Source organism: Protopterus annectens, chromosome 1.part2 (assembly GCF_019279795.1).
Source record: "Protopterus annectens isolate FY-2018-M chromosome 1.part2, PAN1.0, whole genome shotgun sequence".
In the NCBI taxonomy this organism is placed as follows: Eukaryota; Metazoa; Chordata; order Ceratodontiformes; family Protopteridae; genus Protopterus; species Protopterus annectens.
Window position 1 is genome coordinate 971,384,978 of NC_056727.1, and position 26,004 is coordinate 971,410,981.

The following is a 26,004-nucleotide window of genomic DNA, read 5'->3' on the forward strand; positions in this document are numbered from 1 at the left end:
CACCTTGCCTCCATGGACACCTGTATGCCACATGGCCCCACTGGTTGCATTCAAAACATTTAACCCTAGCTCCTGGACGTGTACCTGGACTAGTGGCTTCCCCTGCTACTGGCAGATTCTGTTGGGGCAGTCTGTGCTGCCCACCATGGGTTCCTTTAGACCCATGAGCAGTACTGGGGGTCCCCTTCCTGTGCAGGGCTGCCTTGCTGGCCAGGTATAGGTCTCCCTTTTTCCCAAACTCATCTGAAGTAGCACATTGTCTATCAACTAACCAGATCCTCATGTCCTCAGGCAAAGTGCTAAGGACTTGTTCCCTCACCAAAAGGTCTGCCAGCCCTTCAAAAGTGGTGACCTGATATCCACTCACCCAGCTATGAAAATAAGTGCTAAGTTCAACAACATATTCACATACATTTTCATCTGCCTTGCGTCTATGCTCACAAAACTTTTTCCTATACATTTCAGGTGTTAGCTTAAAATATTGTAACAGACATTTCTTTACAGCAGTATAATCAAAACAGACAGAGTCAGGCATTTGTGATATACAAGTTACAGCTTTCCCATGGAGTAAGGGGGTCTGGAACCGTACCCAGAGCCTTTGGTCAACACTATACTGTTTGCATACCCTTTCAAACATGTGAATGAAACTATCAAAAATATCACCCTCTTTAAATTACGGAAGAAATTTACTGACCTGTTGTGCTTCTGTGGTCCAGTTACTCCCTTCCCCGTTACCTCCATGACTCTGGCGAAGACTCAGCATTTCCCTCTCATGCTTCCTCTGATGCTCCTCTTGTTCGGCTTCTATCTCCAAACGCCTGGCCTCCAACTCAAGTCTCTTTAGCTCCAGCTGGATTTTTAAGTCCACTGAAGAAAGGTTGAGCTGTCCATTCTCTGAGGATATCGTATCTCCACTGCCAGTCTGATTGTCCTCCTGGATGCTGTTTTCTGATGCAGCTGTAACCAAGGCTGCAATCAGGTCTGCCTCAGTCAGGTTTCAATTTACCAGTCCCCTAGCCTGGCACATCTCCACCAGCTGGCTCCTTGTCAGCTTTCCATATTCCTGTGCTGACATGCTGCCTGCTCACCCTGACTAACTAAGCTAAGAAAAGAAATAAAACAATTGTCATCTGAACTCAGAGTATACTCTGCATGGCTGATTTAGAGTGCAAAACACTTTCAGAGATCACTGTACATAAGCTATAGGATTCACTCTACCCACACCACTGCCAAACACTTGTGAGGATATCCTATCCCAACAGCTGCCACCACTTATGAAGATATATTATCCCAACCACTGCCACCACTTGTGATGACCATGCCCTGGCCCAGCAATCAAGGAGCCTCAATCCTCACCACTAACACCAGGGAGGTTGTCTCATAGAAGAGGAAAGGATAACTAATGCACACAGTAAAGTACAATTTCCCTTAAGTGCACACAGAGATCACAGTCAGTCTGGGGCTGGTTGCTCCCATGCTCTCCAGGTCCCCAATAAGATTCCCCACTGGCAAAGCTATAGGGTCCAGATCTCAGCCTAGCTGGCAAGCTAACCTCCAGTACCCTCTCTGTCCAACCAGTGCTTCGTGTCCCTGCCCAAGTAGCTGACACACACCCACACTTTGAGATAAGAATTATGTATCAAATTCTATTTGACTAGGCTGGCAGCCTTCACCCATCTTTCCCCAATCTTCACACTGTTATTCACTAAGTTATATAAATATGGGGAGATTCCTCAAAACTGGAGACATGCACTTATTAAACCTGTCTTTAAAGGAAAGGGGAGTAGGACAAACCCAGAGTCATATAGACCCTTAAGTCTACTTTCATGTTGTGGAAAAATAATAGAGAAGGTAATATTGGATAAGTTATTGTCAGAACTGGATAGGTTGAGACTTGAAACCATATATTAACATGCATATATTGAAAGCAGATCTATTACCACCTGTAACATGGTGTTTTATAACAATATAATGACAGCTATGAATTAAAAATTGTGCTGTGATGTAATTTATATAGCGTTAACTTCAGCACAAAACACTGATCAATAAATTAGTACAACTAGGTATTGATTTACTCTTGATGAGATGGATAGCTGCATGGCTTACAAATAGGACATGGCAAGTGACAACAACTAGACAGATGAAATCCTTGGTTACAGTCAGGGTGTCCTACAGGGCTCTGTTCTTGGCCCAACAAACACAAATATATGCGAGAGATGCAACTATATAGCCAAACTGGAGGCTGAGCTCTCTCAATTCAGTACTGGCAAGACCAGTCAGGAGGAGAAGGTAACCACGGACACCACAAACCCAGTCTCACATAGAACTATCACAACTGCAAACCAAACACATAAACACACAAAAACATACTCGGAGGCGCTGATAAAAAATCTACCAAAACAACAGAGGCCTCCAAAGCAGACACCCAAGCAACCACCACCTCAAGACATAGCAAATGCAACACATAGTTCACAAAGTCAGTGTGCTAAACAGTCACAGCCCTTAAGGCCAAACAACATGCCAGACTCACTTGTAATAGGTGACTCCATAGTCAGGCACACTGACGTCCCGCTCACCAGACTGAACAAGGAGAGGGTCACAGTAAGCTGCCTGTCGGGAGCTAGAATCCGCCACATAACACAAGCACTCAGGTCACTCCACAGCAAGTACAAATATGACTCAGTCATTGTACATGCCGGTGTGAACGACCTGAGACATACCTCCCTGGACTACATGAAAAGAGACATAGAGGAGCTCTCTGATTATGTAGCCCAGGCTGGTATGACCCTGACCCTGAGCAGCATCTTACCCTCACCAAGAATGATGCCACAGTACAAAGACAAAATGATCAGTTTTAACAATTGGCTTAATTACTGGTGTCATTCTAAGGGGATCCAGTGTCTGTCTGCTTGGGATGACATGCTTGACAAGCCACGCTGCTTCGCAAGGGATGGTTTGCACCTGTCACCCCTGGGCTTCCGGATATTGGCCAAGGCTCTTGCCACCCCCATAGTGCCTTTTTTAGGCAAGGCTCAAATGACAAACCTACCTCCCTAGAAAACACAAGTGGAAAAAAAGTAAGGGTAATGCTGCTCAATGCCAGAAGTCTAAACCTCAAGATGCACGCCCTCGAAGCCCTCCTCAATATGGAGAACATCGATGTCTGTGCAGTGACTGAAACCTGGTTCAAGGCTCCTGAGAGCACCCCAGCACTATCAGGTTTTACCTCATATCATGCTTTTCAGCCCCAAAACTTGGACAGAACCACAAAAGGAGGGGGGGTATCCATTTTCATCAAAGATACCCACACCTCCAGGTTAGTGGCAACGCACGAAGCATCGGAGACTATCCAGGTGCAACTAACTATAGGCAAAACTGCCTTACAGTTTATAGCATGCTACAGACCACCCTCTCAAACTCAGGAACCCCACACAGCCCTCCTGAAGACACTGGAGAGTATGAATGTCTCTCCAAATACCATCATTTTGGGAGACTTCAACTACCCAAACATAGACTGGGAACATTACTCAAGCCCCAACACCCTAGCCCAAAGGTTCTTAGAATTCATAAACTCAAATGCAATGGAACAACTAGTCACCATTCCCACAAGAGGAGACAATATACTAGACCTGATCATCACAAACATGGGGACAAAATGCTCCACACCGGAAGTACATCCCTCTTTGGTAAGATCAGACCATAAATTAATCTCACTGGAAATCCACATCCCGTCCCACCCCTGCACAAAAGACCACAGTGAAGAACTTCTCAAAAGCAAACTTCACACTTCTTAAGACTGAAGTGGTATCTTTCAAGGCCCCTGGGCCAGTGGAAACCACAACCCACACTGCTGAATCCTTTGCAAATGCCTTCTATGGGCACCTTCAAGAATGCATGGATCATGCAATCCCAAATAAAACCAAGACCTATTCCCCCAAAGGCAGGCGACCGGTCTGGTGGACCCCAGCCATAAACAAACTTTACAACAGAAGGAGGAAGCTACTACATGACATAGCAAAATCCCTAAAAGGGAAGGCATCTCTGATCAGTACTAGCAAAAAACTACGATCACTCATAAAATCATCCAAGGCCAACTTTGAGAGAAAAATCACAAATGACACAAAAGACAATCACAAGGCCTTCTTTAGCTATGTTAGAAACCTGGGTGGAAACTCCCAGATATGCTCAGAGTTAGTCCAAAATGACACAAAATACACTGAACCCACTGACATTGCCAACATTCTGGCAGACAGGTTCAGTGCAAATTTCTCCTCCCCCCCAAAAGGAGAAATAACTATCCCAGCAGGGTGTAGCCTCCCTAACATCTCAGATGCCCAGGTGAGAGCCGCCCTCTCTAAAGCTAAAAACACAGCATCAATGGGACCGGATGGTGTCCTGGGCTGTGTGCTACATGAACTCCAAGAGGAACTAAACCCACACATAAGGCTGCTGTTTAATCTTAGCCTTACCACAGGATACGTGCCCAAAGAGTGGCGTACGGCAACAGTGGTCCCACTTCACAAAGGCGGTGCTTCTACGGACCCTGGAAATTACCGCCCCATAAGCTTGATGAGCCTGGTCTGCAAAGCTATGGAGAGGATCATTATGGAACTCATAAACAAAGACATTGGGGTCCTACAGACATTGGATCCTACCCAATTTGGCTTTGTCAAGGGCAGATCCTGCCTTTTGAACTTGGTCGAATTTTTTGAAACAGTCACTAAGGCCATTGATGAGGGTAAGGCAGTTCACACAGCCTACCTTGACCTTGCAAAAGCCTTTGGCACAATACCCCACTCGGGCATCATAGACAAACTCACCAGCTTAAATGTAAACCCATATGTCACAAGATGGGTTGCAAACTGGCTCAAGGACAGAACCCACAGGGTCAGAGTTGCTGGAGCTATGTCAGACTCTAAGCCAGTCACAAGCGGTGTCCCACAGGGCTCAGTCCTGGGACCCCTCTTGTTCGGCATTTATTTTTCCGAGGTACAGGCAAACATAGGAGGATTGTGGCTGACAAAGTTTGCAGATGACTGCAAACTGGGCGCCATAATTGATACTCCAGCGGACACAAACATCCTTCAGAGAGGCCTCATAGAAACAGATAATTGGTGCCAGAGCCATGGCCTTAAGCTGAACGCCAAAAATGTATAGTCATACCCTTTGGGAAAAACAAGGTACCGACAAATTACCACATAGGCGGTAATCCATTGGCACGGAAGAGGTAATCAGGGACCTAGGGACCCAGGTTGACAGTAACCTCTCATTTGACACTCACATTGCCAAAGTGGTTAGGAAGACCTTCTATATTGCCCACCTTATCATGAAGGGTTTCACATCTAGATCAAGAGAGGTCATTGTGCCCCTGTACTCTTCTCTTATCAGGCCAATGATTGAGTACAATGCCCCATTTGGGATGTATCTCACCCGACACCTGCAGCAGTTGGAAAGACCCCAAAAGTTCCTCACCAAGAGGATAAAGGGTCTTAAACATATGTCATATGCTGCCTGACTGAAAAGACTCCAGCTCTATTCAGTCGCATACCACCTACTCAGAGGTGATCTGTGCCTGACGTACAAGGCCATGTCCAATCCTGAATTAATGGACATGCTCCACCTCAGAAAATCCAAATCCATCAGAGCCACGAGAACAAGTGACTTAAACCTCAACACAGAAATAAATAGAACGTGCTGGAGGGACAGATTCATAACCCAGAGGCTCCCTACACTCTGGAACAGAATCCCAGTCCATGTTAGGCAGAGCCCCTCACTGACTCTATTCAAGAGAAATCTCGACGAGTGGATGGGAGATCGTAGGTTTACCCCGGGGGTCATCTCTGTGTCACTACTAGACAGAGGCATAGTAAACTAAACCCTAAAAGGGCGTAGTATTCTCATCCTAAGGGGTGGTGTAAGCCACATACACTCTGGCTAGGCTTATAAATGCCCTAGGGCAGATAGCCTAGTACGAACCTATGAACCTATATTTGTTTAGATTGTATCTTTCAGACCTAATTTTTTCATGTGAGGTGTTCTACTGTCTATATGCAGATGAACTGAAATTGGGTAAACTGATTACATGTGTTACAGATAACACTAGTTTAGATATTTTTAAGAACAGCCTGGTCACTTATTATGGGAACAAGTGTTTCGGTATATGGGCAAGCAAGCTAGAAAGACATGCTTGAAATATTAGTATGTATGTATGGTTTTACCAGGGCTTTATCAACTAAATATTTTATTTTATTTGACTGAGTTGACTGGGATAAAGTCTCAAGCACAACAGACCAGTTTCAGTCTCCTCCCAGATGCATAGAAAGAGAAATAAAAATAATACAGAACGTAGTAGCAGTTGTAAGAAGTATGTACAAGTTTCTGGACTTTTCCATAGTATCTGATAGTGTGAAACATGACCTTCTCATTGCAAGAGTCCAATGTGTTGGCATAAAATCATCTTAAATCAAGTGGTTTGCAAGCTAAGAACATAACAGAGAACTACTAGTAAAGTGTCAAAATAATATAATTTCCTCCTCAGCTATGTCTCATAGAATTCCACAGGACTCCCTGCATGCCTTCCATTTTTATTTCCCACATTTCTGGGTGACACACAAAAGCATTGTGAGAACTCTTTCCCTTTATGAAATGCAGTAAAAGGATGCACATAACATGCTCAGTCAATAGTTGCAAGCTGCAGTCCCAATGTAATGCCTCTTTTCTTAACAATCCTTGATATACTTTTGAGACATATTTTATACGGTATCAAAACTGTACACTAATCTTCAGTGTGTCAGACTGATTGAAGTTCTTTTTTCAGTTACATGGTCTACAAGAACGCAACCATGAGCACTACAAGAACATTGGAAACATCAATGCATTTATTACTGCTAACCACTTCTGACACTCTTCTCCTGGCTGAAGGTTGCTATGTTTCCACAGCTCTATCCATCTGTCCTCTATCACTAGTTCCCTTTTGGTCTTTTTGCATAATCCAAGCTTCTGAGATTTCATCTGAATACCTAATAGCTTACCATTGCAAGAGTAAAACTGAAATGTAACTTTGTGAAATAGAATGATTTCCAGGATCAGTAGTGAACTTATCTATACATTGGTGTGCATACACATGTGTAAGCAGAAATCTGTCTTACTAGAAGGCAGGATTTAGATTGGCAGAGCACTGTTATCTGAGCAGAGGATTGGCTGAGACATTACAACATAGTCCCTGGGACTCAGAAAGGCCTACTGTACTGCAGAAGCCTTATAATTTAAGATGTTCTTATCACGGTAAGCCTTTGGGATTCTTATACTGGTCTTCCACTATGAGTTTTCCCCTTGTGGGGGTCTTAGCACAGACAGTAGTCTCTCAGAAAAATCTACATGCTAATGCATCAGTCTGATGGAGTGGCTAATACTAATTATCCATGTGCTCTCGCACAAAAATGTTTGTGGTCCCCGCCTTAATCAAAAAATCGAAAGCCAAGAAAACTTTAACTCCAGGAGAAAAGTGAACATCATCTTTGATAGTGATCACCCATTCACTTCTAGGGAAATACTTGCAGTACAAGTAAGTTCAGCAAAACATTGCAGCTGGGGGTTGTCAGTGTGTAGATGTGTCTGAGTGGGTTGGGTCTGTATGTCATGAATGAGGCTGAATAAATATGTGTGCGTGTGTGTGTGTGTGTGTGTGTGTGTGTGTGTGTGTGTGTGTGTGTGTGTGTGTGTGTGTGTGTGTGTGTGTGTGTCAGATTCTATGTGTGTTTGCCTGCAGGTGGTACTTTTGCTAACATGTTATATGGGATGCTAGGGAAAACTCTAGCATGATTAGGTCAGAGAACGTGTTTAATTCAAGGACATGGTAATGAGCCAGTAATGAGTTGTTTCTTCGTGCAACTTGACCATCTCTCTGAATTGGAATTTGTCTCTTTCCCCATAACTGACCAATCTTTATTGAGCAAGTAGTGTGGGTGGAAAGGAATTACCTGAATCCCAGGGAGTCTTTTGTGTGTGTGTGTGTGTGTGTGTGTGTGTGTGTGTGTGTGTGTGTGTGTGTGTGTGTGTGTGTGTGTGTGTGTGTGACATTAAGATGCAGACATCTCTTCCACCTCTGATGAAGATATACAAAAAAAAAACAGTTGTTGTCAAAGAACCATTAAGCATTAGATAATGCACTAATTATTGTGGTATCCATAGCAGCAGCAGCATGAGATGTGGCTGAGTTGTAACTGGATATGACTGAGTGCACTACTAATAAACTCATTAGCAAACACAGGCACCATGTTCTCACTGCAACAAACTACAAAATATCACTGAGTGCTACTACAGAAAAAAATTGAAGGAAATGCTGCAAAAATGGCAATATTTAGTGATGGCACACATGGACGTGTGTAAAGAAAAGTACAAATAAACATAAAATACAGAAAAAATACATAGAAGGCATCTGAGATGCATGAAGTAGGCAGTTCAGACTGTGAAATTGAATGCGAAGAAATGAGAAGTGATGCAAATTCTGTACACAAGAGCTTTAAAATATATGACTAACAGTGGCCACATGACTACTCCATTGGTGGGGGTGAAAGAGAACATAGGATTGAAAAGAGGAGCAGCCTTGTCTATTAGTGACTATAAGGAAATGTTTTCAGATGTAGCACTGAAAAAAAAGTCAAAAGTACTAATAAGGATGGATACTGTTGAAAAAGTGGCATTTGGATGTAAGATCAAGGTACCAGTGATTTAATGATGAAGCACAGGTGTCAAACTACACATGTACAAAACAGGAGGGGCACCATTATTCAGGCAGGTGTATATAGGAAAACTGAACTGTACTAGTATGACTTTAAGATATGAAATACGCCACCACAAAATGGAGGCATGGAGACCACAAGAGGCTAGCTGTCACAGTTATTAGCAAATGCAAAATAAGTTTCTGCTGTGAAAAAGGGGAAAAGGAAAAGTACAAAAGCCAAGACTGAGCTAGAACAGCATGTTAGTCACAAATTTCACAGAGATTATCCAGATGGGTTCTATATTACGTCAAAATATCGTAATATCGAACACTTAAACATCGACCCGTATTCATCAAAACACATTTATGCGAATCGATGAATACTTCCAAGGCAAAGATGTATTTGGCCAACTACACTGTGTTGCCCTTTTCTCCACTGTAGTGCGATCTTGGAGTTGGTATATTTAGTTAGGGGGGTGTGGGGGGTACAGATCCCCATGTCAGGGTGTGTGGGGGGGTGATGCCTCCCACATGGTGGGGTTGTTTTAGGTTAGGTTAGTTACGTGGGATTGTGGGGCAAGTGTTTTTTGCACTGTAAGTATAAGTATTCATCAATTCATGTAAATGCGTTTTGATAAATACGGGTCGATGTTTAGGTGTTCGATGTTATGACATTGCGACGTAATATAGATGCTCCAGATGTAGTTGTAGTGTGACACATTTTGTACCACAATTAAGTACAGTAACACTGTGTAAGGCACAATGGTGTGGAGTAAATGAGTCATGTCTACAGACCATGTAATACTGAAAAGTAACTCAAGAGATACTCATATCTGTATTTCACCTTCATTGCTATCTGAGTGTTACATATTGTACAATATCCATTTTCATGACATGAGGGCATTTTTACAACCCTAACAGGGAAAACATGTCATGAATACTGCATGCTTGCAAAAGCATACGCAAAGGTGTACTTGCAAAATGAGGCGAAAGGTATGGCCAGGCAGATTTCAACCACTAACATGCAGTAGGATAATTTTAATATAACATATTGTTTCTTGAAGTGGCAGCACCCATTAGATAGAAAGCAAAGGCTTTAGTGCTGCAGGGAATTTGTGGCATTGTCGATGTCTTGGTGACATTCAAAAACAACAGAGATCACATTGACAGTTTATGAATGGTCCTGTGCAGGCCAAAATAGCATTATCTTTTGAGCTAACAAAGACAGATGTGAGATTTTCAATAAAAAAATTTATTATTGCCAATATGTGGTTAAAAAATATGATCAGCTGATGACTGTGACTGTCATATGCTAGGTAAAAAAGACTGCACATTTGCTCCTGTAAGATGTTCCAACCTTGTAGAATGTATCTGAAATTTAAAAACTTTCACTACAAAGTCCAGCCTTAGATTTCTCTTAAACAAAGCTGAATCACATATAAACAAAGTATACCCTTATTTTAAGAAAGATAAGTGGCTTTATGCTTCTCTCCAGTTCTATTGCTTTTAAGAACACAGGTGCATCAAGCTTGGCATATACTCAAGCCCTGTCCATGCAACCATGTTTTTTTTAATTTGACTACAGAGCAAACATCAGCTTTCTGATAAATGCAAAAGAAGCAATGATACCCACATTATAAAATGTTATGGATGTCACTGTTTTCAGTAGCAAGATGGTAACTATGTAGTCTGACAGAAAAATTTATCAAGATGATCTGCAAATGGGGCAGCACAGAGATGCTATGGATAGTATTGTTGCCTCACAGCAAGAGGTTTGCCAGTTCGATTCTTGCCCAGAGTGCCTTCTGTGTAGCATCTGTGGGTCTTCCCTTTGTTCCTGTGAGTTTCTTCTGGGTACTGTACTTTCATTCCATGTTCCAAGGACATGCAGTAGGTGGATTGGACATTCTAAATTGGCCATAGGTATGAGTGTGCATGCAAGTGTGTGTTGTGGAAGAACTACCAGGGCCGGGCTAGGCATGCAGTGGTGTAAACCTTGGCTCTAGATGATTGGCACTATTGAAGTGGCACCCTGACCCCATGTGCAAAAAAATGGGGAAAAGGGGGTTGTGGATGGATGGATGGATGAATCTGTGAATGGTTCATGCACTTCTGTAAAAAATAGATTTAGTTTTGTATGTACTAATCCCAACAATCCAAAAAGAATGGGGGGGTGTTACACAAAGTCTCCAGCATTCTGTAGTCCTACTCTGTACTAAATCCAACTACGTTCCTTGATGTGACATCATTACAGGAGACATAGCATTGTAATCAGTATCTGACAATAGGTCAGTACTGTAATTGTGAAGCATATTCACAATGTCAGGACCAGGTAATGAGATTCTGAAGCAGTCTATGGAGATTCTGCTATTCCTGGCATAGGATGAACACTGACTATCCCCCCTTTAGCTGCTAAAATTCTCCAAAGACAGCCATCCCCACAGCACTGCCTGCATGTGTATGTTTGAAAGGTAATTCTTACATCTTACATCTAAAAATGATAGAGACAAAAACTCCCCTCTTACATAAGATATATCACATACTTAAAACATTTCAAAAAAGACCTAAAACACTAGCTACTAAACACATGGTCCTGCCCTTGTCATGACCCTACCTAACCCCCTCATCCCCATCCTCTACTTAATTATATCCTTATTTCTTCTTCATGTACAACTCCTATGACTCTTTCTTCTCTTTCATACTGTTGTCATACCCCATTTTCAGTGCTGCAGCCATCTATGTAAATATGTGTATTTTATTTTCTACTTTAGTAGCTACTCTTTAAATATCTTGTATATTAATACTTAACTGCCTTGTTATAACCACTGTGGACATATTTGATTTACCTTACATATTTTTGTTTATTTTTGCTTTGTTATCAAGTATTGTAATATCTTATGTTTTTTGTAATTATAATTTTTTAGCTTGTATTACTATGGAGCTTTTCTTCTCAGGTCTCCACTGAAAATGGGCTTCTGGCTCAGCTGGACCAACCCAGTTAACCAATGTCAAATAAATAAATAAATAAAATAAAATGGCAAGGTCAGAAGTTATTCTAATGGAGTGCAGCCCAAAGTCCATCACTAAAGTTGATTTGAGTCATTTCCTGAGTCTGGAAGGCATAACTCATGGAAAAAATGACTATGACTGCATGTATATATACACATATATATAAATATATATATATATATATATATATATATATATATATATATATATACCGTCCTCAGCTAGCCCCACAGCCTCTGTGTTAGTACTGATACTGCAGACTACTGGCCTTTCTACCTTATAATGTCTGCAATGCCAGTACAAAGATACAGGGGGAACACCACCTCTGTCAGAATGACCCATTCAGTTTAAGAGGCCTTTCTGCTACATAGAAATGTTACAGTAGTACTCAACACCAGCATACATTTCTAAGTCCATAGGCATTGTGAGTTTGATTCATGGCTCAGAACTGGGCATTCGTTTCTCATTTGCTTATGTAACTTGAACAATCCCACAGACCTTCTTGTAACAAGGGGACTCAGTGTAATGCTTGGTGTAACAGGCTACTTCAAGAATAAATTGTTTCGTAATGTGTCCTAATGTGTAATGACTTAACTGATTCTAACTTTACAGAATATTTTACAGTGAGTAAACCCAGAATACAGATGTTTTTGGTATACCCAAAATTCACAAATCTTTTTTTTTTTTTAATTAAACTTTTAACGACCCAGTTAATGAAAGCAGCTGAGCAGATTCTGGTACTTTCATTTACTGATTTTACTGCTGCTATATTGTGGTGTTTTGAACCTACATAAAGGTTTTTATTTTTATATTACAGATAAATTGCACTCTGCCATACACTACAGTGTGTTGCATGGGTTAGCTAAAGTGTTTCAACCATACAACATGATGATTCTCCAGGGAACACCAAAATAAACACATGGCCGGATTCATAAAGATTACCACAAAGTATACACCATATGTAAACTTAGTGTAACCTTTCTAAGTGAATAGAGAGCACAAGCATTATTCAAGGACTTTTCTTGAACTCAGAAAGTGCACACTTTGTGGTAACCTTTATGAATATGGCCTGTGGTTACTCAGACATGTTGAGACCAATGATTATTGTATAACCACATAAGGTGAACAAGGTTACTTCTCTTTTATACAGATAAGGCCCCTTGACACTTCTTTAGAGACAAAAGTATGCTTTGTTTTCTGTTCATAATAAAATGGCTTGAAATAGCACATTTCTTATAATGGAAACACAAAATCACAAGTGACATGTAATACATGTATGTATAGCTACATGGGCTACTGTTTTTTTTTCAGCCTTTGCTTAATCTAGATGCCAACAATTGTTCATACGTTTTTAAGTCACTCTATTTTGCGGGTAACAATTATGCTAATAATAATGATAACAGCTGTATTTCTTTCGTGACAGAGAAAAAAATATTGTCATATGATTTTTGCAAACTAGTTAATTGCTTTTTTATGTTCCAGACAGACTAATGGCACCTGTCAATGTAACCATCACAGAACTGAAAGCAAAGTCCGCCGTGGTGACATGGGACCTACTAGAAGGAGATGCTGTTATTGGGTTTGCCATATCACAACAGGTACAGCCAAAGTCAATGGGTGTGCAAAAAATACCACTTTATTGTGTTTGCCTTGTCACGACACCTACTAAGGATTCCCCTGTTGTTAACAACTAGCGGCTGACAGCAAAATCAATGTTGCCCCTAAAGTCGTCTCTACAGAAATTCATTTGTTAGACATTTGGAAGGCAGCTACCTGGAAAGCTGTACTACCTTCGTGTTACATTAGTAGCTATTGCCTAGAACTAGCATTATAAAAATAAGGCCATATTAATGCAGCAGCCTAGAAGGTTTCATCCTAAAATACATTACAAGAACTTCATGTGGTGCATACAGTGCTGCTATCGCTGTAAGACATGTAGAATACAACAAGCAGCTGAAGAAAACGCTGCAATACTTCATTTTTTTAACAAAGATTGCTTTATCCATGCTCAGATATGTCATACTACCTCTTCTTGTACAACATCCAAACACAATGAAGAAATGCTATTATTATACGCTAGTACCAAATCAAAAATATATGTCTGTAATCATTCAAGGATCATGCTATACCTAAAGGGCTAGGTTCATGGCCTGCTGTTCACCTCATCTGATTCATTATTATATTGTTTTCTGCTTTCACTTTCCCCTTTCTTTGGGTGAATTTTCCATGCAGAATTTTGATGGCAAAGGCATTGTGCCTTAAGACTTACTTTACAAATGGGCAGTTTTAACAATTTACTACTGAAAACTGATTATGTATTAAATGAATACAAGATGAGAACTTAAACTAAGGTTGTCTCCTCTAGCCAAGTGAACTTATCACTTGTTTTACTTCAGTATATTATGTAGGCTGTGAAAAAGTCTGTGTTAACATCACAGAACATGAATTTTGCCATGAGGCAATGACTTTGTAATTAACTACATTAATGCCATACACTTCTTCCATGTTATCTCACTCTCACTCTGTCTCTGTCTCTGTCTCCCTCTCTCTCTCTCTCTCTCTCTCTGTCACTCACACACACACACACACACACACACACACACACACACACACACACTCTTTCTCTCTTACTGTTCCTGTTTTGGGGGAGTATCACACTGACATAGTACTATAGTAGGAAAGCTTGTTCTAAATACTTCTTCATTGAAGTAGTATGAATAGTTTAAGGAGTTTCTATTTTTTTTGTATCCTGAGCTGGTGCATGCCTTCACTGTTTATTCTTTTTTAAAGAGATTATTATAGTACACCACCATCTTGTCTATTCAGCCGTACCTATATGCATTCCCACTGTTTAGTATCCTTCCAGGTATATGTTATGCCTTCTCATTGAGCATTTTTTGCAATGTCACTCTCATATCAGTTGTATAAAAATGTTCAGATGTGTGAATGCCTGCAGCAACTGATATGTATTAATCTATTTAATTTACAGAAGTCATACGGACCTGTACTGATAGCATAGCAAACTAAAAAGAATAAAACAAAAGTAGGGGCACAATGTCTTTAGAATACAGCAGATGTTCTTGAAAAAAAGCAAGCGAGATCAGTGACTAATTGTACAAGAGGAGGAAATCAATAGTGTTCCACTCTACTCGAGAACAGTGGCATCATGTCTTTTGGGCATGAGTGAGCACCCCCTCCCCCACTGATTTTTATTATTCATTGATGTTTTAACACCTTACCTGGGAGAGACAAGACTACTCACTATCACAGTAATGTACACTTAGCCTTCTGACTTGCAAAAGGTGGGTATATGTATGCATTAGTAATTGCTAGCACATTTTTTAAAGTGGGTGGAGGTTTTACTGCTGTGAAAAATGCAGCTCAAATAAAAAAAAAAGTTACAAGGGAGCATATTTTGAGGGTGAATTATGAAATAAATGTGTAACTTGTTAAGGATTCAACAACAAAAAAACTCATGAATCTTATCATCCTCAGTCAGCAGGTATAATACAGAGAAAGAATCATATAATTAAATCCAGACTGACTATGATGATATAAACATAAGGAAAAGACTAGATAACTTGTTTACCCAATATCTTTTTGCTGTTCAAGTGTCAAGGGAAAACAAAACAGGATATTTTTCTTTTAAACTAATGGCATGTAGAACAATACCTATACACTTACCAAATGAGATTTAAATTCCCAGTGCTACTCAATGTAGTAAAATCTGAATTAAAACTGCTGGAATGCATGTGTATATTGTGTGCATGTACATAATGCCATTGCCCTTTTTAATACAAATATATGTCATTGCCCATTTAAGTATGTCTTCACCATAATGCATTTCAAGTGTTGAACTATGATCAGCTGGGTGTCAGATTCTGAAGTGTTAACATTGTTTATGGTGTGCTGACATGTCGTTTGTAATTACATTACTTGTTTATTGAAACATATGCTGAATCTTGACATTTCTGAGATAATCTTCACCAGAAGCAGTCTGCCTAGCTTCAAAAATGGGTTTCTGCATAAATAAAAAAACTGAAAAAAGACTTTACAAGTAACAGAACCATGTTGTAGCAAGCTGTGTGATTCATAAAGAATCGTAGTTAATTGCCACTACCAAAACCAGCTACATTATCTCACAAACTCCTTCTCTGCCAAATTTAAACTGTTTATTGTTAAAATATCACATTTTTTTCTGCCAAAATGCTCACAAGTTTCATTAGCCCCACGGAAAGATTCTCATTCTAAAAGCTTCCCTTTGTATAACCTCAGTAGCTGACATTTTCCAACATCAAATGACAGATTTACTGAAGAATCTAGAAGGTGTTATGATTGACAACCTGGTGTTTGGTGCAGACAAGCAAGTGCATGATTCAAGATTAGATGCAGGACAACAGTAGGCCCTAATGTCTCAACAGTCCTTTTACTACTGTTAAGACATTAGGGCCTACTGTTGTAGTAGAGCAGAGAGCTCAAAACATCTGCAGATAACAAATAAACGAAGGTTAGTTCATTTAGGCAAGTTATGCCAGTGTAAATTGTAGAAATACAGACTACATTGGTAAAGAACTAATACTTTCTTTTCTTTTGTCTTTTTTTTTCTAAAACTAGGAAATTTTGAATTGGACAAACATATAAGGATGAAAAGACATCACCAATACAAAACTCCCCAAAATTATTAAAAATGAAATGTCTATTCAAAGACTAAGAGAAGTGAATAGACCTCATTATTCATCAGTGTACGCCTGATTGTAGCACTTCTTGTCTAAAATGTGTCTTTATTGTTTTAACTTCAGTTTGCATAGCTATAATGTATGATCCACCTAGTTTTTGAGACAAAAAATGTAAAATGATATATATCTTACTCATTTCTGGAGAGAGCTAATTGTGTACGTGTACTCTGTATTTTCCTGGACAAGGCGTTTCCTTTATGGGAAATGTCACTATGTACCAGTGTTGTATCAGCTGGGTTATATTATTATTGCTCCCACTTTAGAATCTCAGTTGGTTTTAAGAAGTGAAAATATATGTTGTGGTACTAATGTTAAGTATTTAGATCCATAGATGGTTGACAGAAAATACTAGCTCATGTGATTGTACTTGTATAGCGTTAATGTGTAGGTCAATAATGGAAACATTTACAGGAATAGCATGTTGTCTTACAAAAAAAAAACTACTAATCAATTATACATTTCATGTATTATTTCAGTTTTATCCTTTACATCTAATTGAGTGATCTAAGGGATGGTATGGAAACCCGATTTCCATACAAATGATAGTATTTAATGGTACATATTTTCAGACATTGATAAAAGAGCTTTATAGATTTTTTTTAAAATAGAATGTAATATTCATATTGTGACTGGAGTAACTAATGACAATAAAAATACATATAAGGCTCTTTCTTTAAGTTACAAAAATCCTATAAGAATAGAATAAAAAGGGAGATTAGATTTCTTTACTCTATATATATGTATATATACCTATCTCTCTCTCTCTCTGCATATATACATATAGGTTCACAGGTTCATAGGTGTGTTTTAGGCTAATGGCCTTGAAGCCTTTACAAGCCTAGCCCATAGGATTACCCTGGCATTGTGCCACCTGACCTTAGTTCCCAGCGCCATTGTCGAGCAGAGCCACTGGAGTAATCCCTGGGGTGAATTTTCTTTTTCCCATCCACTCATCAAGATTTCTCTTGAAGAGGGCTAGTGAGGTGCTCGGTTTGACATGTATGGGAATTCTATTCCATAGCATGGGCAGTCTCTGTGTTATGAACCTGTCCCTCCAGCACGTTCTGTTGATTGTGATAATGAGGTTGAGGTCTCTGGAGTGTGCAGTGCGGAGGAATTGGGATTTCTTTAGATGTAGCATTTCTAACAGAGATGGGTCAGACATGGCTTTATAAGTCAAGCAGAGATCGCCTCTAAGTAGGCGATATAAGACAAAGAATAGTTGGAGTTTTTTGAGTCTGTCCATATAGGACAAGTGTTTCAGACCTAGGATCCTCTTTGTGAGGTACTTTTGCGGCCTCTCCAGTTGTTGCAGGTGTCTAGTGAGGAACATCCCAAATGAGGCATTGTACTCGATGATTGGCCTAATGAGGGAAGAGTAGAGGGAGACAATGACCTCTTTCTTCCTGGATGCAAAACCCTTAGTAATGAGATGTGCCACATAGAAGGACTGTTTGGCAATGTGGTGAGCAAAAGAGAGGTTGCTGTCAACCTGTGTTCCCAGATCTCTCATAACGCTTTCTGTGTTCAGTGGACTACCATCGATGTGGTAATTCATGAGAACAGGGTTTTTCCTCAAAGGGGATGATGACACATGTTTTGGCATTGAGCTTAAGGCCATGGTTCTGACACCAATCGTTGATCTCAGTAAGACCTTTCTGTAGGATGTCAACATCACTTGGGGAGTTAATAATAGCTCCCAACTTGCAATATCGTCTGTGAACTTTGTCAGCCAGACTCCGTTTGTGTTGGCCTGGACTTCAGAGAATTAGATATCAAACAGGAGACGACCCATGTCCAAACCCTGTGGGACTCCACTCGTGACTGGTCGGCAGTCTGACTTGGAGTCAGCTACTTTCACACTGTGGGTTCTACCTGTGAGCCAGTTTGCAACCCACCTAGTGATACAGGGGTTGATGCCTAGCTTAGTGAGCTTTTCTATGATTTCTGAGTGGGAAATGGTATCAAAGGCCTCGGCCAGATCAAGGTAGGCTGTATGAACCACCTTTTTTTTCATCCACAGTTCTGGTGACTGACTCAAAGAATTTGACCAAGTTGAGCAGGCTTGATCTCCCCTTCACAAAACTAAACTGTGTGGGATCCAGAGTTTGGAAATTCACTATATCCTTGTTTATTAGGTCCATGATGATGCATTCCATAGCTTTCCATATCAGACTCATCAGGCTAATGGGACAATAGTTCCCAGGGTCTGTAGTTGCTCTTCCTTTGTGGAGTGGGATGACTGCAGCAGTGCGCCATTTGGTAGGGACAACGCTTGAGGTGAGGCTGTGATTGAACAGGGCACACAGGTGAGGTGCCAGTTCCCTCTGTAGTTCATGTAGAACACAGCCAGGGATATTGTCAGGTCCCATAGAAACTGGATTCGTGGCCTTGGACAGTGCTGTTTTAACCTGTGCAGCAGTAATGTTGGGTGCCTGGCAATCTATTGGTATTGTGTTTTGTTCTTTGGAGGGGAGACAGGGGTAAAGTTGGCACTGAATATGTCAGCCAGTATATTGGCAATATCTGTTGGCTCGGTATAGGAGGTAGCATTGTGCAGTAGCTCAGAGCAAATCTGGGTTTTGCTTTGGAGATTCTTACATAACAATAGAAGGCCTTGTGGTTATCTTTACTATCTGCTGCAATTCTGTTTTCATAGCTAGCTTTAGAGGATTTGATGAGGGATCTCAACTTTTTGTTGAGGCTGATAAGGGAGATTTTCTAGTCTTGGGACTTCACCTTATTCCACATCAGTTTCCTCCTTCTGTTGTAGAGTTTGTTTATGGCAAGGGACCACCAGATTGACTTTCTTTATTCGGAGGAGAGTATCTTGGTTATATTGGTTATGGCGAGATCCATGCATTTGTGTACCTGTTCATACAGTGCATTGGTGTATGATTCGGCAGTCATGCAACTATTCTCCATTTGCATGGGTGCCGTGAAGTTAGCCACCTCTGTTTCTAGGAGCCCAAAGTTAGCGTTGGAGAAGTTTTTCATGGTGGTTACCATTCCGGGGGATGGGAGGGATGTGGATTTCCAAGGTGATTAGTTTGTGGTTGGATCTAACCAGGGAGGAGGTGACTATTGGAGTAGAGCAATGGTCGCCCATGCTAGTAATGACCAGGTCGAGGATGTTGCTACCTCTAGTGGGGGTAAGAATCAGCTGCTCCAGGGCATTGGTATTAATGAATTTCAGGAAACGTTGGGCAAGTGTATTGGTACATGAGTAGTTTTCCCCATTAATGGAGGGGTAGTTGAAGTTGCCCAGTATGAGAATGTTAGGTGGGACCCTAATATTCTCCAGGGTGCTTAGGAACATGGAGTGTGAGTCTTGGGACATGGGGACCTATAGCAGGCTATGACCTGAATCACTGTCTTACCCAGTGTTAGCTGCACCTGAAGTATCTCTGATGTGCTATGTTGGGCCACCAGCCTGGAGGTGTGCACATCCTTTATGAATATGGAAACACCTTCGCCTTTGGGGCTTTGGTCCAAGTTCTGGGGCTGAAAGGTGTGGAATGAGTTATAGCCTGGTAGGCAGGGGTGCTTTCTGCTGCCTTGAACCAGGTCTCTGTTACATCACAAATGTCAATGTTCTCCATTTTAAGGAGTGCTTCGAGCGAGTGCATTTTGAGATTTAGACTTCTAGCATTGAGCAGTATGACCCTCAGATTGCATTTGTTTGTAGCTGTTACTGTGGTAATTTGGTCTTTGGAACACCACCTAAGAAAGGCACTATAGGGGTGGCAAGAGCCCAGGGGTGACAGATGCAGGCCATCTCTGACAAAGCATCGAGGTCTGTCAGTCATGTCATCCCAGGCAGACAGATACTGGCTCCCCTTAGAATGGCACCAGAAACTTAGTCAATTTTATTTATTTATTTATTTTATTTTATTTTATATTTGTTGACCGGGCTAGTCTAACTGTATATATGTCCATTTTCAGTAGAGGGCCAGGGAGAAAAGCTCCATAACGGCTGTATACAACTAATATACATGAGTAAATATACACATAAAGGGATACTAATCAAAATTTGGTTATACATAGTAACAAAAAACCCCGTCAAGTTAGCCTTATTTACATCACATGACAAAAAAGGAACAGCAATAAGGAAAGGAGTTATAACTTGGTATATACAATAATAGGTACAAGACAAAAATAGACACTTTTGACAACAGAGTTTAAAGCAGAAACTTAGTAAACTAGAAAGGTTAGTTGTGACAAAAAGAGTTTCAATTGTTGAAATCAATCATTTTACCCCTAAGTAATCCCACCTATCCATATCACCGACCTCAATTGTATATCTCCTCCCATTAATTACTACCACTCTATTTCCTTTCCTCCCCCCTCCCTCCTACTCCTAAGCTAATACTGTGCCTCTTCCCATCAAGTCTCTCAAACTTACACTTTAATCTTAACCTACCTTTACATTGACAATTCCTTTTCTCCACTACTCACCATGTCTTTTAAAACCAACAAAACACCATCCTTGGCCCCTATAATAAAACAGAACCCAGCCAAGCTATTACCCCTGTTCATTTTTACCCTAGTACTCACACTACCCTATCTCCTAACCTCTTATGAAACAAATTATAATTATGACCTTAAAACCTCTTCCAAACAAACTGCCACTAATTTAACTACCCCAAAGTTCACACATTCAAACATTACTTCTACCTCTTCCTACCTCTTAGCCAAATATCACAGACTATCCCATATTAAATCTAATAATCTCATGTTAAGAAAACTAAAATATTTGATGATGATTACCTGTAAGCCACACTTAAACTACAATCCCTCTACCCTAGTAGATGGCGATATACATCCTAACCCAGGACCCTTTACTATTTCCTCTGAAGCTACACCTATTATCTCAAATTCCTCCCTTCATTTACCAACCTTTAATGCTCATTCCTTACTCATAGGACACCTTAATATCAGAAGTGTAAACAACAAAGTCACCCATCTCCACTCTCTCCTTGAATATTACTCTTTCGACATCCTATGTTTAACAGAAACCTGGCTAAAACCCCTCACCAAGGATACAGAAATCATTCCACCAGGCTATAACATCATAAGACAAGACCGCAATACTCGCAAAGGAGGGGGAGTTGCACTAATATTTAAGACTGATCTAAATATAACCTTAGTACCCTATGCTCCCCCAGAGAACACCAAAACTGAACTCCTTATATCAAAGCTACAACTGAACCCAAATAAAGCCATATATATTATCAGTACTTATCTACCTCCTGGAAATAACTCCATAATTATAGAAAATCTCCTTAGCTGGGCATCATCCACCTTTCCACAAGAAACTGTAATACTTGGAGACTTCAACCTTGACTGGTCATCAGTTAATACTACTAACCCAGTCTCTCATATTAATCTCCATGGCTTTACTCAGACTATTAATACCTCCACTAGAATTAATAAACCTAACAACAAAGTATACTAGATTGGATTCTTGTTAATAAACTACAGCTACAATACCAAACCGGCACTTTGCCAGATGACATTAGTGACCACAACTTAACCTATATCATAAGAAAGAAGAATATTGCTACTAATGCCCCTACCATCCGAACCTCTCGTAGTACTAAAAACTTTAACCCCATCCTATTTAACAATGAACTGAATGCCTGTAACTGGATACCTCTACAAATTCTTCCACTAGAAGAAGCAGTTCAATATTTTAACAACACATTCCTATCCATCCTAGATAATCATGCACCAAAAAGAACTATCAGAGTCAAAACTAAACCCGCCCCCTGGCTATCTAAGGAAACAAGGCAAAAAAATGTTCCTCAGAAACAAATCCTGGATAAAATGGAGAACTAGTAAAGCTCCCTCTGACCAACAGACCTTCAGACACTTAAGAAATAGTACTAAAAAAGCTATTATCTCGGACAAAAAAAACTACTATAGTAACCTCCAACAAGTTAATCATAATAATCCCCAAAGATTCTGGGCAACCTTGAATAGACTTCTTCACCCCGGACAAACTACCACCCCCTCTCCCTCTGGATCCGAAAAAAATTCTTCCCATGAAACTGCCAATGCTTTCAATTCCTTCTTCACTAATACTATCAATTCTCTGGCCTCTCACCTTTCCTTTGACAATTCTAGCATCCCTGCTCAAGCAGCTTCTATTCAACCTACCTTCACTCTAAAACCTATCTCTACCACCTTCATCCAAAAATGCATCCAAAAACTTAAACCATGTACCCCATCAGCTGACCAACTTCCATCTGAATACCTCCAAAAAGCAGCTAAGGTTATAGCCTATCCCATATCCATCCTTATCAATAGAACAATTAATGAAGGTACCATACCTGACGTCTGGAAGATCTCACACATTATACCCCTACATAAAGGAGGTAACTCCAATGAATACTCTAATTACAGGCCTATAGCACTCTTATCTCCCCTAGCTAAAATCATGGAAAAATGTGTCCACTACCAACTAATGAACTACTTAACTAAAAATAACATTCTAACTCCCTGTCAACACGGCTTCAGGCCTTTTCACAGTACTACCACTGCTCTTCTTTCCTTTACTGACTTCATAAACACAAACCGCAATAATAACATTCTTTCTTCTGCACTCTTTATTGACCTGTCCAAAGCCTTTGACATGGTTAACCACCCCTCTTCATAAAAATCCTAGAATCTCTTGCTTTAGAACCTAAAGCTATCCTTTGGTTTACTTCCTATCTCACTAACAGGAAACAGGCAGTCCTCTGGGAAAACAAACTCTCCTCTCTCCTTCCAATTTCTCTTGGTGTCCCACAAGGCTCTATTCTTGGACCTCTCCTTTTCTCCCTTTTTATAAATGACCTACAAGCAGCTATTCCACAAGCTACTTGCATACAATACGCTGATGACTCCACTCTTATTTGCTCAGCTAAAAACATTCCAGAGCTACAAACTATTACTCAAAATGTATTCCACACAGTAGAAGCATGGTTCTTAAAACGCTGCCTACTCTTAAATGCTAAAAAAACAAAACTCCTCCTCTTTAAACCTACTACTAGATACCCCACACTAGATTTCTCTATCTCATCTATTAATGGCACCCTCATATCAGCTGACTCCACTACCAAACTGCTAGGTGTCATGATTGACAACAACCTTACCTATGATTGTCACATCAATAATACCATTAAAACTGTAAACAGAAAACTGGGCTCCCTCTACAGAATTAGAACATTCTTAACCCCTGCAGCCAAAGCTACTCTTGCCCACTCTCACCTTATTTCAACTCTTCTCTATGCCTCACCAATTTACACTAACCTGAAGAAAAACAATCTCTCAAAATTAGCTAACACATATAATAGTATTGCTAGATTTGTGACTGGTAATCAATTTAGAACTCACCACTGCCTGAACCTTCAACAACTTCACTGGCTTGAATTAGAAAATATGTTGCTTCTTTCCCAACTCTCCTTTGTCCATAGAGCTCTCTATCAACCTAATAACACTCCTGCACTTTCCAAACTTCTGACCCCTACTCTAACCTGAACTCACTTCATTCCTCCAGTAAACTACTAGTAACTTTAACTAAATCCAACAACCTTGCTGGTGACTCCCTCTTCTCTAACGCCCTTGGTAAACACTGGAATCAACTTCCTACTGAACTTACTTCTATTCCAACTCCTATTCTGTTCAAACAAAAACTCAGAACCTACCTTAAAAATCAATGGTTATGTCCCTGCTGTAATCCCGACTAGATCTCCCTATTACCACCTCTACTCCTCCCTCTCCCTCTCCTTCCTCCTTCTTTTCTTCTACTAGCTTTACGACCATCACTTGATAAGCGCTAACTCTCTAATATCCTTCTCCTCCTTTAGTTGCATTTTCTTTTACTGAAAGTATAGATTTTACTGATCTACTCACTCTTTTTCTGTATATTTCTCTTTTCTCTTTTACTCTCCTTATATAACCTTCCTATAAAATAATGTGAAATAAGTTTAAACTTTATTTTTATTGTGCGAGAATGAGGAATCCTATCATACTATGTTATGTTAATATTAAATCCTATGATGTCTTCCTGCATATTTGCATATCCCCCCTCCTTCTCCTTTTTACCTCGTTCATTTTTTGTATATTATGTAACTGTGTTTATATCTATGTGGAGCTTTTCTCCCCGGGCCTCTACTGAAAATGGAAATATATCCAGTTAGACTAGCCCGGTTAACAAATGTAAAATAAAATAAATAAAAATAAATAAATAAAATTTTCTGCTTGTACTGTGGTATCATTCTGGGTGATGGTAGGATGATGCTCAGGGCTAGAGTCATACCCACGTGGGATACATAATCCGAGAGCTCCTCCATGTCTCTTTTCATGTAATCCGGGGAGGTACATCTCAGGTCATTCACACCCACATGTACAATGGCAGAGTCATATTTGTATCTGTTGTTGAGGGACCTGAGTGCATGTGTTATGTGGCAGACACTGGCACCTGACAGGCAGCTGACTGTTACTTTCTCCTTATTCAACCTAGTAAGTGGGACATCAGTGTGACTTACTATTGAGTCACCTATAACTAGTGTGTTGGGCATGCTGTTTTGTTTTAGGAGAGTTATGTGTCTCATGATTAGTGTTGTGTTGTGGTGGTCAAGTGCATTTCTGCCTTGGAGGCCTCTGCTGTTTGGGTAGATTTTTATTCAGAGCCTCCGTGAAGGTGGGTGTGTGGTTTGTGTTTTTATGTGAAAGCAGTGCTGGTGTGTGTTCAGGAGGACTATGTGTTCCATGTGGTATGGTGCAAGTGTTGACCTCCTCTTGACCAGCTATTCCGGAGTGTGTGTGTGTGTGTGTGTGTGTGTGTGTGTGTGTGTGTGTGTGTGTGTGTGTGTGTGTGTGTGTGTGTGTGTGTGTGTGTGTGTGTGTGTATATATATATATATATATATATATATATATATATATATATATATATATATGTATATATGTATGGGGCATAGCTTGAAAAGAGCATGCCACATGACATTTTGTTAGGGGGAGCAGAAAGTCTCATACAAATATTTAATACTGTAGATATTCAGTTACTTCACATCTTTCAGCCCAAACTACTGTAAGACACACAGCTGCAAATATACTTCTGATTCAAATAGCAATTCAGAGTTAGACTGTAATTAATGAATGTCCACAGGTATCAAGGCAAAATATCGGAGTATTTGTGGAAGTAAATTAATAGGTGTATTACCCTACTTAGATACAACATGAAAGTACTAATTTTACTGTTGGATGTTTGAATTTAAAAAAGGAGTCATGTAGTAGTACATGTAGTACCACAAAACTGCTTTCACAGACAGTCTTAATGGGCATTTGTCGTGGGAATTAGTATGAGAGAGGACATAGATTATATTCTTTTTTCCTAAAATGCAGTTTATGACGGATTTCTTCATTAATGGCTTACTTAAAGGGGAACATAAAGAACTGCACTTGTAGAGCAATAATTCCAGTTAAAGGCAAGAGCTATGTTCCATTAAAAAAGATATGAAATTACTATATAACTGATCACGGATGCATA

The 26,004-nt window shown here is 40.2% G+C and overlaps 1 protein-coding gene across 1 annotated transcript in view; it reads left to right on the top strand.

Moving 5' to 3' along the window:
• The window catches only part of FNDC5 (fibronectin type III domain containing 5), a 1,974,149-nt gene that overhangs the window by 676,324 nt on the left and 1,271,821 nt on the right, over positions 1–26,004 (top strand). The window contains exon 2 of the mRNA XM_044059931.1: positions 13,214–13,329. Within this exon, the coding sequence (XP_043915866.1) occupies positions 13,214–13,329 (116 nt within the window). The remainder of the gene's footprint in view (positions 1–13,213; positions 13,330–26,004) is intronic.